The sequence below is a fragment of the Numida meleagris genome, chromosome 5, assembly GCF_002078875.1.
Source record: "Numida meleagris isolate 19003 breed g44 Domestic line chromosome 5, NumMel1.0, whole genome shotgun sequence".
In the NCBI taxonomy this organism is placed as follows: domain Eukaryota; kingdom Metazoa; phylum Chordata; class Aves; order Galliformes; family Numididae; genus Numida; species Numida meleagris.
Genome location: NC_034413.1, coordinates 20,871,680 through 20,886,156, shown reverse-complemented (window position 1 = coordinate 20,886,156; position 14,477 = coordinate 20,871,680). Strand labels below are relative to the sequence as shown.

Sequence of the window (14,477 nt, the reverse complement as noted above, 5' to 3'; positions counted from 1 at the left end):
TGGCTTTCCATTCAGTGAGCAAGGGGTGAGTCAGGGAAAATCTATTTAGCTGCCTGTATTTTTCATTTCTCTTTTACCCAGTCAAAGCTGCAGTGTGGGCAATATCTCTACCAAGACGATTTCCTGTGGCTAAAGAATAAAGAAAATACATACACAAGATGGAGAAAAATTAACAAAATCAATAGGTGGGCAGGTTTTACACACTTGGTGTAAATACTGCTGTCTGTGAAAGGGTGACTGCTTCTGTCTAAGCCACTGTCAGGAGCCATACACAGGGCTGGTAAATATAAGCCTACTAACCATCTGATGACAAGAGAATATTTTATACTCCAGTCATAGGAGAGAATGAGGCCACCCTGCCCCAAGGCCTCAGCACTGCTGTGCATCCTGAGACAGCCAAGAGCAGCAGATCTGAGCCCTGCTGGTTGGCTCACAAGCTTGCTACGAAAAAATGAGACAGACATTTTTGAGGCTTCTAAGGTCTGGCTACCCATAACATCAGTGGAAGTTGTGGTAAAATCAACATATATGAGAATCAGAATGGGTTGATTAATTTCTTCCTTATATTTCAGTAGTGCTTTGTGTCAGAAATAACATTGCTGATTCCCTGGATGTCACACAGAGGAAAGTCCTACTTGGAAAAAGGGGAGGTGTCACAACTCCTCTCCAGTCAGGACTAGGGCTTTGGTACCAGTGCGCTACTGAGTGGAGGAACAAGTGGATGTTTTCATCTTTCTTGTGATCAACTTAGCTATTCTGCTCCTTGACACAAGCTCTGCATGGTCCACTGAGAGCAAGGCATCCAAATGGATTTGCCAAGTCACACCAAGGGAAGTGGTGGCCTACACCTCGATGTATGGCTGGGTTAAAGTTGTCACTCTGGAAGCCTCTACTAAATTTGGAAGTGCTGTTCAGATTACATCCTCCAGCTGCTGGAGAGATTTTCTTACAAACAGTTGGCAATGCAAATACCTTGAGCTTCTCTGGAAACTGCCTCTATCGCAGCTTTCATGTCCAGCCAGCTCTACCTCAGTCATTGCTGTATTTGATTCATACCATCTATATCCTGTAGTGCTCCTAGCAATTGATAAATTATGACTCCAGTGAGACTATCAGGTTAAACACCAAGGAAGAAAGAATGATGACAGTAATACTTGTCGTTTGTGCAGAAATGCAGCAACACAAAACCTCTTCTCAAACATATGTTATCTTGGAGGAATCTTTCCAAGGGATAGGCTTTCTGAGAAACATTTATGGCTTTTGAATACACGATAGGCATGAACTTGACTTGACCTGCTTTGGCCAAGCCCTGGGCTTCTGTCTGGTCTTTCACCATCACAAATCACTCTATCTGAAGTGCAGACACTGATATCTTCAGAGATGACAAGGTTACAGCACATACCAGCTTGAGAAAAAACAGGATGTAAGGCACTTTGTTCTCAGAATTTAAAAATGTAAAAATATTCCTACTAAAGCTAGGGGAGAACAGCTTCATTCTACCCATACACAAAAGCCAGTACAATGACTAGGATGATTAAAATACTGCATACATCATTGAAACATGAGCATTGACATTCTTATATAGAACTAAAATCCCTCCTTTATCTTGGCATTGGAAAAATGGAAGGAAAAACAAAAGATATAAGGGCTTTCTACTAGGACACCAGTTAAATATCCTACACATGAGAGTTGTTTTTCCCTCCCGACTTACCACAGCATCATGCTGCAGAGTTTCATGTTGCCCCAGCTCAGCCTTCACATCATCCTCTCATCTTGATCTCGTACCAGTGTACTGCCAAATGGTCAAATTGCACTGGCATTTGAGTTTGTTCTTATTAAATGCCGTGGTACTGGAAAATCGGATAAAGGTGACATGTTTCCAAGGACTGAGGCACCTGTTAAGGGATCAGTCTCTGAAGGCTCTCTCCTCAGCATGGCACTGAATGCCACCAACTGAGTTATAGAGAAGGCTGCAGTCAGTGAACTAAACAAAAACATCCAGAATATATGCAGCCAAAAGAGGCATCCACTGAGGGAAAGAGAGGAAGCCTAAAGAGGCAGCAGAGATACTCTCGCTGACCTCACAGGACCACTTTTATCTTCTTCCCGGGATATTCTATATACATCACATAGCATAACAAACTGTTGACCCGGCTGTTCTCTTGGTCTTACTGTGGCAAAGCCACTAGTGGCCTTCAGATAAGGGCTAATAGATAGGGGCATGGCAAGGTGACATGCATGGCTCACATATAGGTCACTAGATCATCCAAATGACCTTTACTTTGTGATAGGCCTCTGATTGCAATTCTCCTCTTATTCATAATTAAGGAAATTCTATTATACAGTTCAGCTAAAATTACAGTTGTAGTACAAACCAATTCAAAATTAATCTAAATATAATGGAAAAATTTCTCCTCTGTTATTGAATAATTACTGCAGTACAAAACTAGTAGGGCAAAGATCAGGAACATTTCACAGGATTATCATTCAGAAACAGGCATTTTAAAACTGTATTGCTCATCCATGCAACACTTCACAGAAACAAATCCTTACAAAAAAGAATATAGAGAAATTGAGCTGAGAATCATTAAAAACATTTTTAAAATGAAGAACCACATTATTACATATAATCATTTTCCTTTCATACTCATTTGTTTTAATCTATTCATGCTCCTTAGAAAACATTACACAATTTTATTTGTATCATTGTTTTCTTTAAATATGTGCATTTCAGTAAATGACAGTTGCATGTATAAAATTAGTGAGTTAAAATGTTGGACTGGTGCTAGAACTGAGCAGTCATTTATTCAAAAAAAAAAAAAAAAAAGCCTAGTTTTCCTGTCTGTAAATTTTCTCTGGATAGCTATGTTTTTTTTTTTTTTTCCAGAGCATTCATTATTCAGCATATTAGCTGAATAGTCCTACAGAGACTTCACTGCTTTTGAATCATTCACAGCCTGTTAGTTCCAATTATTTCGCATTTGAAATTTGAACTCTAGTCCTCAGCTTTTATTGGACATAAAGTTTACATGAACTGATTCTGTTCTCCAGTTGAACAAATGTGACAAGATTGCGAAAGGAATAAGTTTCATACACAACTTCCGCCATTCATGTCAGTATATCAACAAGAGTAAATTCCTTAGCTAGAATAAAGGATTAATGTGAGCACAAGCTGAAAGTCAACCCAGCACAATTCCAAAGCAGCATGCCCGCCTTACAAAGAAAACCATTATTCCACAGCTTTCAGAATCCACGCAGTAAGCAAAGCACACACTGCCTCCTCTTGCCAAGTCTACACAGTTATGTTCACTTCTAGAAAGACTACTTTTAAAGAAATCTCCAGCAGGGCAGTTCTCCTAAGGTTTGCTGTACTTCAGAGCTGTCCCCCTGGGCTGTTACAAGGATGGGGTTATGGATCTGGAAAGCACAGTTCTTGTAAGGGCTGTGCTAACACCATGACGTTACTAGGACTCTGGGGCAGTGCCCTGTCATTCTCTGCTCATGGGAGGCTTAGGAAAGTGGGGCTGACTGCAGTCTCCAGTCCTCTGAGGCCAGGTAACATGAAAATTGAGGTATTTATGCAGTGGAAAGGGCAAGGGAATGGATAACAGGCAACAGTAAATAAAAAACAAAAAATGAAACAGTTGAAAGCAACTTTACAGGGAGTGAGAAGTGCCTAGAGTGGTCATTAGCCACACTGCAAGGAAAGAGATACATCAAAAAAGGGGGAACATTTGCTGCAGATATTATGAGGTGGGAAAGACTGGAGGAGGCTGTTATTCTTGAAAGCATTTAATGAGCTGGCAGATGGCCCTGTGGTCAGGACACAGGAAATACGAGTCCCATTTCTGCTTCAGACCTCCTGTGTGGGAGCAGAAGAGTCACACAGGTGTCCGAGATGACCAGCAGCAGGCCAGGGCACATCTGGCACTGAGGCACTGGGGTGCCCAGTGCCAAAGCAGCTATCAGAATTGATGGCAAATCTCCGTTCCAGCATGGGAATGCCTTCATGCTTCGCCTTGCATAAAGCCATCTGAAATGGGCAAGAACATCTGCTTTTGTTTTCACAGTAAAAGCTGACACTGGAGATGATACGCACATTTTAGGAGGGGAGCACATTCTGGAGTGGAGCTCTTTGTAATACGAACAATATGAGACCATCCTGGGAACTCTGTTATTTAGTGAAAACTTACGGTATTTAAGAGGACAAGGCAGACTATGAGGGTGGCAGGAGGTGTACTGAAATAACATGGTGCCCCCTTGACAGTGGGATAGCGAGGCAAATCAACCCAAGGGCACAGTGGATGAGTGGCTTCTGGTCAGCATTTGGTGAACCACCACTGTCACTGTGGTCACTGCTTCCCTCTTTTGCCTCTGGGAACAGGGATTTGGTTATCCCATTTCTCCTTCAGCAAAACAGTAGATTAAAACCAAGGTGCAATGAGCTCCCAAAGCAAGTTGGCCTTCAGCCCCTCTCTGTCTTTCATAGAATTGCAGAATCATAGAATAACTTGGGTTGGAAGGGACCCCAGGGATCACCAAGTTCCAACCCCCTGCCATAGGCTGGGCCACCAACCTCCAGATCTGGTACTAGACCAGGCTGCCCAGGGCCCCATCCAACTTGGCCTTGAACACCTCCAGGGATGGAGCATTCACAGCCTCACTGGGCAGCCTGTTCCAGCACCTCACCACTCTCTTGGTAAAGAACTTCCCCCTGACATCCATTGTCTTTGTGGGTGTAAAGATAGATGTGATCAAATAACATTACAAAAAAAAGTGTACTTATGGCTAGTGAATGAGCCTTACCAGGAAAATATTTCACCACAGGTAACATTGTTTGGAAAGAAGTTCTCAATAATGGATGTGCTTAAACATGAGTACAGCCTATTTGTGCATGACAGAACTGTTCAGCAGAAAGATGGAAGGTCTCAGGTTTGCTGTCCTGGAATGTTTTACCCCACACCACCTGTCTAGTCATTTATACAAAGGACATTCAGTGGCAGAACACGATTTTGACTCACTGACTACAACTTCATCCAAGTCTAGACACATGCTCCTGGTCTAAAGCTCCCTGAGCTGACAGACTTTGTGGTACCCCTGTAATATGGATGCTTGACTAATTTTTAGAACACAAAAATGTTCTTTTAAAGAAAATTTCTTAGAACAGAAAAATATAGAAACTGTAAAAATACAGTATCTATTCTCTTCTAAAATCTTCCCAACAGTTAAAATCTGCAGCTAACACAAGGAACTACTATTTTCAGAGGAAGAGTACCGCATCAAAATAGAACAATTCCAGAAACAGATTGATTTCTAAAAAAGAAATAGAAAAAAAGAAAGAAAAATTAAATTTCTCCATGTAAATAAAGTATTAAGGTCTGTATTTCAAGATTAGAAATGGAAGAGTTATTAGAGAGGGCAGAAAACAGAGGAATGAAAAAAAGAACCTACAAAAAACCACATGTGAATGCCTATACGAATAGCAGCAAGAATCACTATAACTTACTCATGTGGACTCTTTCTACCATGAGCATTTGTCATCAGGAAAGCAAGCGTGGCACACAGGTACCATTGGAAAAAAAAAACCAAAATATTCATTACAGAGTTTCCTGCACTGAAGCAGACAATTCAAAGTTAGCTAGAGAGCAAGATCTTGCATGACCAATTCCATTCAATTCAGTTCAGCTGGTTAAGCAAATTATAAAAGTCAAATCAGATAAAGTATATATAAGCAATTTCTAGTTGCATGGTTGAAGGAAAAGCACAGCATATCAAATTGGTAACTTTTTTTCTTTTCCCGCTGAGCAGCTACTCTTACACAATACATTTTCCATAGCATTACCTCTTTCCATTAAAAGCAGGAGAACTCTCACGCTGCCATATCAAGAACTGGGCTGTACTGCTGTGGTAACAGCAGGACCCAGAATTCCAAATAGGAAGTGGGAAAGTTTTTATGACTGAAGAAAAAACCTTTAAAAAATATAATCACAAGGTTTTAATGAACTGTTTGACACATCTGAAAGAAAAAGGAAAAAAAAAAGGGTCAAGTAGTCAGGTCAAAATAAGCCCAGAGGCCCTGAGCATAGTAGTTTGCAAAAGCTTTAGCTTCCAACTTGCCATAATGACATAAAATTTTGTTTTAGAAGAATATGCTGCAAAGGCATTGTCTGAACCACAACATGGGGGTACATGAGCCACTGAACTGTCATAATTTAGATAGCAGCAACATTTGCAAAGACCAGTCATGGCCTCTGCAATGATTAATCGAGAAACATGGAAGAAAGAGGTAATTTACAACCCCAAAGAGCCCATCCTTGCAACCCAGGGCAAATTTGGTGAGGGGGTAAGTGGAGAGGAGAAGAAAAGAGCACTACATCAGAAATGTCTGGCTGGCGGTAACTGTTTCCCTCCACCTTTCAGGATGGCCTGGGACTCACTGTGTGGCAGGGACCTGCTGCGTCCCACAATAAGAAGAGCCTCAAGCCGCGCACGGGGAGGGCAGAGGGGAGACACCCCATCCCTGGAGGAGCTGCAGCGCTTGCTCTGGACACGCGCACGCCCCAGGGGGCACGTGGATGAAGTCTGGCCAAACCTTTACGTGGGAGACCTGTAAGAGAGGGATGGGCTGAAGGTGCTGATTAAACCCTTAGCCCCCACCCCATCCCTGCATAAATCCTCCACTCTTTTTAAAGAGAGAGCTAGGTACTAATTTGGGGACCCTTTGGACTAAGTCCTATTTTTGAGCGAGGCTGAACCTTGCTTAGGATACCACAGCACGTAGGAAAGGCAACTTGAGCATTCCCTTCCAGAAGAATACTCCCCTTCCTAATTGCTCCCCCTGCATTACCACAGGAGACCCACGGTGCCACAGCCTAGTGGTGTAACAGCATCACTACTGCAGCGCTCACACCAGAGCAATGCCAAACAGGACCCCCTGGTACTTACTTCCTATCGCCAGATGACATCAGTCCCAGAACTGATGGATGCTCAGCAAATCAGAAAACTTTCAGCTTGCGCACAAATATACCACTACCACAACCTTCTCAGCTGAGAAGAATCTAAGGGGATCTTTGGTGGAAAATGCAGGAAATCTAAGAGCCAGTTTCTTAAAAATCCAATTCTGTCGTGAAACATTTTTGTGGACACTTTAGACCTAATCATCATTTCAGGAAAAAGCCTGTATGACTTCATCACTTTCTAATAAACTTCACCAGCAGTCATGTGTTTTATACTGCACCACAATGCAGCAGGAGAATGAAAAACACATTTCTTCCTCCAGGTATGTTGCTCGTGACAAAGCACAGCTGAGCCAAATGGGCATCTCCCACATTGTGAATGCTGCTGCTGGGCGCTTCCACCTCGACACCGGGCCCAAGTTCTACAAAGACCTTCCTGTGGAGTACTATGGAGTAGAAGCAGAGGACAACCCGAACTTTGACCTCAGCATTTACTTCTACCCAGTTGCTCGATACATAAGAGCTGCACTGAATTCCCCAAGAGGTAACCAGACCATCTGTGCATATGACATACCTTCAGCATGCTTCTTGGTGCTGCTTGGCCAAGTAGGGTGAGTTAACAAGTAGTACTTGGCATAAACTAACCACCTGCAGATGGGGGTAAGAATCCCAAAGCAAGCAAACACAAAGCAAGCAGCATCACGCCTGGCTCCCAAACTCCCACAGCAAGGCTTGCAAAGTTGATGATGTTAGTTGTAAAGAGAAAATACGTAGCTTGTTACTGAAATCACTACCCCATACAGGGAAGAATAGAAATAAACTCACACTGCTCTGGAAATTTATTTCTAGTCCTCTAGTACTGCTCTCATACTCTTCTTTTAGAGATTCCTGCTCAGAAACAAATGAGTTAGTGCCAGGATTCCTCCCCGATTCCACAGTGACTTGGGGTAGGAAGCCCAGGCTGTACTTCAGAGCAGAACAGTTCATCAGATCCAGAGCACAGGAATGTGGGCACAGCTGAGAGCTGTTCAGTCACACTGAGCTGCCCCAGGGCAGCAGCTGCCACTGCCTCTGTGCTGCCCTCCAGAACACGCTGCTCACCAGCCTGGTAACAGCTCCTGGTACAGCCTGCCCTGGGCCATGCAAGTCCTCTAAGGCTGGAGGGCAGGCTGTCATACAGGTGGGTTTTGCTTTGATTTGTTTGCTTGTTTCAAAAACTGTATATTGGTGTAAGCCTCCTACAGCTTATGTGTTATGTCTTTGTATTTGCACAAGTAGGAAGAAAATGCTAAAAGACAGTTGAAAAGATGCTTTTTTTCTCTGAAGGTAAAACAGGGAAGGGTACACTGAATGAGCTTTCAGAGGGGTTTTTCCTGTGTTTCGTGCTATTCAACATCTCTACAGCAAAAGACAACAGAAGAGCAGGCATAATTTACTACCTACATGTGGATGTCCTGAGCTCTGGGAGATGCGTACACATGATCTTGCCAAATTACTGATTGGGTTTAAAATAAAAGCTGGAGCTAGGTAAAAACATTGTAATGCTAACGGTCTGCAGAAGCCCTGTGAACACAAAAGAGGGAAGAACTTGCTAGGAAGCAAATTGGTAGAAGCGTGCCTAAGCAACAGCACCAGTGAGGAGATAACACCACGCTGTTGCTAGGGAGCAACCTGGAGATAAGAGGATAACTGGAAATATCTTTGGACTTGCTCAACACTGTCCAGGTACAATGCCAGAGGCCTGGAGCTGGTGGGAACCCTGAATGTTAAGGACAAGTCTTCACAGTAGCAAGAGAATAGTTAGTTATGCACACAGCAGGCTATTTTGTGAAAATACTAATGAGGGCCCTAAAACATTAACTGCCCAGCTTGGTGATTGAGTAGATCTGATCTACACACCTAGAGACCTACACTGTACAAACTGGGAAAAGAAGACATAGTAACAGAACCCAATGCACTTCTGTGCTGGACACAGGAGTTTACTGCTGCTTGGAGGGTATAATCCATCCCAATAGAAAGCATTTGCCTTTGTGAAATTGAGGGCTGCATTTAGATTTCAAAACCACTAATGTACTTGGGAAACTTGGATCTGCACCCATGCCTATTACAGCATATACTATTTACAAGTGAAGTCATTATTGGTGGTGCTCCAGGGAAAAGTAAGATCCCAAATCTCTTCATTTGTGTGCAAAATGAGATTAAAAAAATTCCAAATGGACTGACAAAAGACAGAAAACAACAGATGAATCATGGTGGCCACAAAAGCAAACAAAAGCAGTGTTCTGCATTCCCAAATACTAGAAGTTATCAGAACAAGTTAGTGCTCAAGGCAAACACAATGAACTCATCATCTCTAGAGTGCCTATTTATCCCTACTCCTGCGTTTTTAGATACTGCTTTACTGAACTCCATATGGAAGCAGGGTTCTGGGAATGGAGACAAGGTGAAATTCAATCATATACAGTCCAGCTGTTGCTGACATTCATCATTTCAAGGAAAGCGCAACAGTTTGGAAAATATATAAACAAGATGTTCTAAAAGCATAATTTCCTGAGGTACAGAAATTTAGCAGCTAAATATCCATGACCTGTGAAGGGATGAGACAGGGAGGGGATTGTTATTCACATCATTTAGAAGAAGAAAAAGCTGCATTTATTGTAAGCAGTGATGCTGAACAAAAAATTATACCAGGTGACAAGAGGCCTGTTCATATTAAATTCAGGATGTAATGAGGTACTTCTGTTTGACTGAGAACTCATTTAAGGCTATTACCTATTCCAGATTTCTATCTTAACTAAACAGGTCTTTGGTGATACCAGTATCTATCTTGCCCCTTTGCACAGACAGCTGGGCAGTTAGCATTTTTTGGGAGTGGAGCAAAAGGGGAAGGAAAAGTGAACTGAGTACAGAGATGAAGGCATGCCATGGCAACTATCACACCAGCACTGTGCACAGAGAAAGATTCCCAAACAGAATTCCCAAGCTCATCCTTTTCTTGACCTCCAAACATGTTTAAAATGGGCAGGTTAAAGCCATTCATTAATTTACCAGAATGGTAAACTCTCCCCAAGGCATTTCCCTTCTTCCACATCACTGGGGCAAACTAAGAGCCAAACTCTCTCTCCTTTTTTTTTAATTGCTATTGTTGTTCATTGGTTAGGAAAAAAGCTCAACTGAGGAGAAAAGAGTCTACTCTCAACTCTGCCACAAGGGTTCCACAGGCATCACTTCATGCTGCCACTGCCCCCAGCAGGTGCCAACCCCAACCTGTTCCACCAGGCCTCAGCAGAAGGGGCACGCTGCCACTTACAGCTCCCCTCAGACTTCTTCCTGTTTGCAGCCATGAGAAAATAGATAAATGAAGAACTAGACAATTGGTCATGCTCCGGGCTACAGCACAGAGGCACAACATAGCAAGAGACGAAAGAACTGTGGTGGAGGAGGAAGAGCTGCTTTGAGTAGGCAGCATGGCTCTGCTGGGCCCAAAGGGGTGAGGGCAGCTGGGGCATGCACCCGGGATGACAGAGCTGGAGCCTGGTCTGGAGCCAAATAAAATCTATCCTGCAAGGAAGCAAGGGCTAGTTCAGGACATTTAGCTCAGTTAACGCCGAGCAGCAGAAGGACAATAAGATATTATGTACTTTAATGGCTAATTTGTTCAACTACATTGAATTTCCCAACTTGAATTTGGCCAACAAAGTTGAATGTGCAAACTTTATCCCTACTGCAAACCCTTTGATGTCAGTAGAGTTACAGCAGGCATGAGCTGGATACAATATCCATAATCCGTTGTTAAAAACCAAGTGTTATTGTTCTGCACAAATCCCAGCCAGATGACAGCCATTGTCTGCCTCTGCAAAGAGTAGCTTGAGATGCGCGACGCAACGTTTCAAATAAGGATTGCAAGATTTAAGAATCCTGGAAGCTAAGTGCCCCCTCTTCTCCTCAGTTAATCCCATTATTCCTAAGGGATCTTGTTACACGCTCACTGAGAGAAGGTTGCAACACGGCCCTCTCATGTGGGATTGGTCCAACTTCTCTTAGTACTTTATGTGCAAAACAAAGGCCGGGAAGGCAAAGCTGGAGGACCTCAGCTTGTGGCATAGATTCTGTGGGGCAGAAGATCTGGTTATAACCTCCCTACCCACCCCATGACAGACAGGCATCACAATGGCCATTGTGAAGGCTGCTCACAGTTGCTCCCAGCGCTGCTTTCCAGGCCCTGCTCCAGCAGCCACCCAGGAGCCCAGCCTGGTGCTTGAATGGCGCAGGCAGCTGCCTCTTGCAGGAGGCTCACACAGTGCTCCAGTATCGAGATGGCTGCAGTCAGACGTGCCTCGGGCACTGCTCAGGCACAGCGTATTATGGTAGTTCAGAGTGCCACTTAACCCATGTACAGCGCAGGGACACAGCTCTGAGCCCGTAAACAGAATTAAATAGCAACACAGCTTTTGTTTCCTGACTCAACTTGAACGTTCAATTTGTTTGCTACAAATAATCACATAGTAAATTCAAATCTGCTTTCATTAGAGCAATTTTACATTAATTAAATCATTTCACATGACTGATTTATCTGCAACAAACAGTCATTTTATTGTCAGTGTACCAGCATTTCTCATAACCTCCCTGTGTGGTGAAACAAAGGCTAACAATGTGGAATAGATATTGCACATGTAAAAGAGGTGATATACCTGCACCCTCATGGGAACCAGTGTACTGGAGAGCCACGGAAACTGGGCCGGAGGTCAACAGTTGCAGCTTGTTTGGACTCTCGCTGAGACATCTTTTAAAGCAAGCTGCTCAGCTAGGACACTTCTGAAGTGCAGACAATCTAGACAAGCAGGGAAGAAAATCTATATATTCTGTTACTCCCCACTTCCTTGTCTCACACACAATTAGGACATAAACCAGCAGAGAGTAAAGCCAGGCTGTACAAGCAGGTCCCTGGAATTTGTTCTGCTGTGTCCTCATAAAAATCACACTGGGCAATGTTCAGTGGCAGCACCTGTACCCGTGCTCAGCTCAGTTTTCAGATCCAGACTGTAGGTGGGGCTGAGCACTTCCCAAGGCAGAAGACTCCTTATGGGTCTAAAAACAGAGACCCAAGAACCACTTCGCAGAAAGGAGGCTCAGAACAGCAAGCCCTATCCAGTGTTTACAATTGAGTTTCAAACTATTTAGTGCACCAAACTCAATTCCAACATCAAGGCCACCTCCATGATTTTGTGTGCTTCTGTGCACCCTGCTTCCTGGTGTGGTTAAACCCATAAATATCATTATTTTTCTTTCAGTCACAGAATGCTGGTAGCTTACAAGTTGTCAAACAACAAAAAGGAGGTGTTTTCGATTCCAAGAAAATTTTTCAGAACATCTTGCTCTTTGGTTTTTGTTGCCTCGGATGTACTCTAAGGGCAAGTGTCTGGGTTTTCCCAGTCACTGCCACTACTTTTCAGCTGGGCCTTTTACAAACTACTTAAGCATGGATTTTTCCACAGGTCTGTTGGACTTAGCCCTATTTCCAATATTTCCCAAAGAGAAGCTGTGCTCCTGACTCTTTTATATCTTCTGAAATTCTCAGACCTGAGTTATTGTGCCCTGAAGTGCTTCTTCTGAGGAAGATAGCACAGCATACACGGTCCCACTAGATTGCTGGAAAGGCTAGTGATAGCACAGCACGTTGAAAATAATGACTAGAGAAAAATTTAGATTATCATCATCTCTCAGCAAGAGTGCAAAGCATTTCCCCTCATTCCCACAAAAAGTAGACTTTACTTCTAAGAATGCCCATCTGGTTAATGGAAGTGACAGACAGATATAACTGAACTTGAACAACAATGTCAGATTTTTGTAAAGAATATGAATAAATTCTGGGAACCTCTATCTGAATGGGAAAATGCAAACAAAAATCACTTGATCTGCTAATTCTGCAGAATTTTACATTACATTAGAAGACTTCTTCATTCCCCAAAAGGTTTCAATGCCCAGTCCACCTCTGCTATCACCAGAGCCATTTTCACTGCTTCCTTAGAGACTATATTTGTCTTTTTATTTCTGCTGAAGACATGTCTATCTTTAGGGCTGAGCTCAGATTTCTCATGCCAGGATAATGAAAGGTGGCAGTGTCGCACACGCTGCAGAATCAACACCTCTCTGAACCTGCTGTCCAGAGAAGGTTTTTACAACACATGCTCGTGCTCTCTGAGCATGTGGCTATGTGATCATCATTAGTCAGAACCACAGCAGTTACTAAATAAACACTCTGTCACAAACAAAATGGGATTTAAGATGAAAAGCCGTGCACAAAATACCCAGAAGTAACACCCGGGGAGACGGGGGCAATCAGTTTGAGGTTTTCGGCTGGATCTAATGTCATCACCCAACAAGGATATTTTTGTCTCACTTGAAGCTTCACCAGCTAGTACATCACTCCCAAAACAAGAGGATGTCAAGCAGGGACACCAGGCTAGGCACAGGGGCTAGGGGCACACCACACAGAGGAAAGAGGGGGCACTTGTATAGCCCCACTGCTCACACTTCTGACCCAAGTTCCACTGAAGCAGGCTGCAAAGCTCTGGACGCTTTTCTCTGCCATCTCCACATGCCACCAGGCTGAAGGCTAAGCCCAAAACTTGCAGTGCAATCACGATTGCTGAGATAGTTATGCATTCTGTCCCCAGCCATTAAAAGCCCCACTTTCCTTTCCACAGGCAAAGTACTGGTCCACTGTGCTATGGGAATCAGTCGATCCGCAACTCTTGTCCTCGCCTTCCTAATGATCTGTGAGGACATGTCCCTTGCCGACGCGATTCAGGCCGTGCGCTCCCACAGAGGGATCTGCCCCAACTCCGGCTTCCTGGAGCAGCTGCGAGAGCTGGACCTGCGGCTGGGTAGGGAGAAGCATAGAGGAGTCAGGGCATGCTAGCACTGGGCCGGCCAGCAGCAGGAGCATGGCCTGCCACCAGGCTCAAGCTGAGGCTGGCACATGGACACTGTGGGCACACTGCTGCAGCTGCACTGAGAAACTCTGCTGGGGAGAGCTGGTTGGAGCTTGCAATGTATTTTTTGGATAAGCCCACTAATTGAAAGAAACTAAAATAAAGAAGGATTCAGATCGGCAATTTTGCCCACCTGGGCCTGCTTTTTTAACAACCTGCTGTGCAAGGTACAGACAGCAGTTGGGTTTTCACGCAGAATTAAAAAGCAGCACAGCCAACTTCAGGAGAGACATTTTACTTGCTTGTAATTGCATTTATATGGCAGGAGGGAAAATGGCTAAACTAGTAAAAAAAGAAAAAGAAACGATGAGGTTTTCAAGCAGTCTAACCTTCCAGATGCAGCTGGCACAGGGCGGGACTTGGGGTTTGGTGAGCTGACATGGTGACACAGTCCAGGCCTGGGGCTCCCTCACAAAGTCCCTCACAGTCCAGGCCTGGGGCTCCCTCAAAGCCAGGCTTTGGCTGGGACCGTCACAGCTCCTCCCAGCTTTCAATCTATAGTAAACTTATGGGGCAAGGGATCCCA

The 14,477-nt window shown here is 43.9% G+C and overlaps 1 protein-coding gene across 1 annotated transcript; it reads left to right on the top strand.

The window, feature by feature from the left end:
- On the top strand, positions 6,422 to 13,908 carry LOC110400599 (dual specificity protein phosphatase 13-like). The gene is made up of 3 exons (XM_021400602.1): positions 6,422 to 6,609; positions 7,280 to 7,500; positions 13,664 to 13,908. The coding sequence occupies exons 1-3, from the start codon at positions 6,422 to 6,424 to the stop codon at positions 13,876 to 13,878; spliced, it is 624 nt and encodes a 207-aa protein (XP_021256277.1). The 3' UTR covers positions 13,879 to 13,908.

Bases quoted from the DNA above. Each gene is read 5' to 3' on its own strand.
- LOC110400599 (XM_021400602.1), top strand. From the start codon at position 6,422: ATGGCCTGGGACTCACTGTGTGGCAGGGACCTGCTGCGTCCCACAATA. The intron at 6,610-7,279 runs GTAAGAGAGGGA...TTCTTCCTCCAG, and splicing joins AACCTTTACGTGGGAGACCT to GTATGTTGCTCGTGACAAAG. The intron at 7,501-13,663 runs GTAACCAGACCA...TCCTTTCCACAG, and splicing joins TGCACTGAATTCCCCAAGAG to GCAAAGTACTGGTCCACTGT.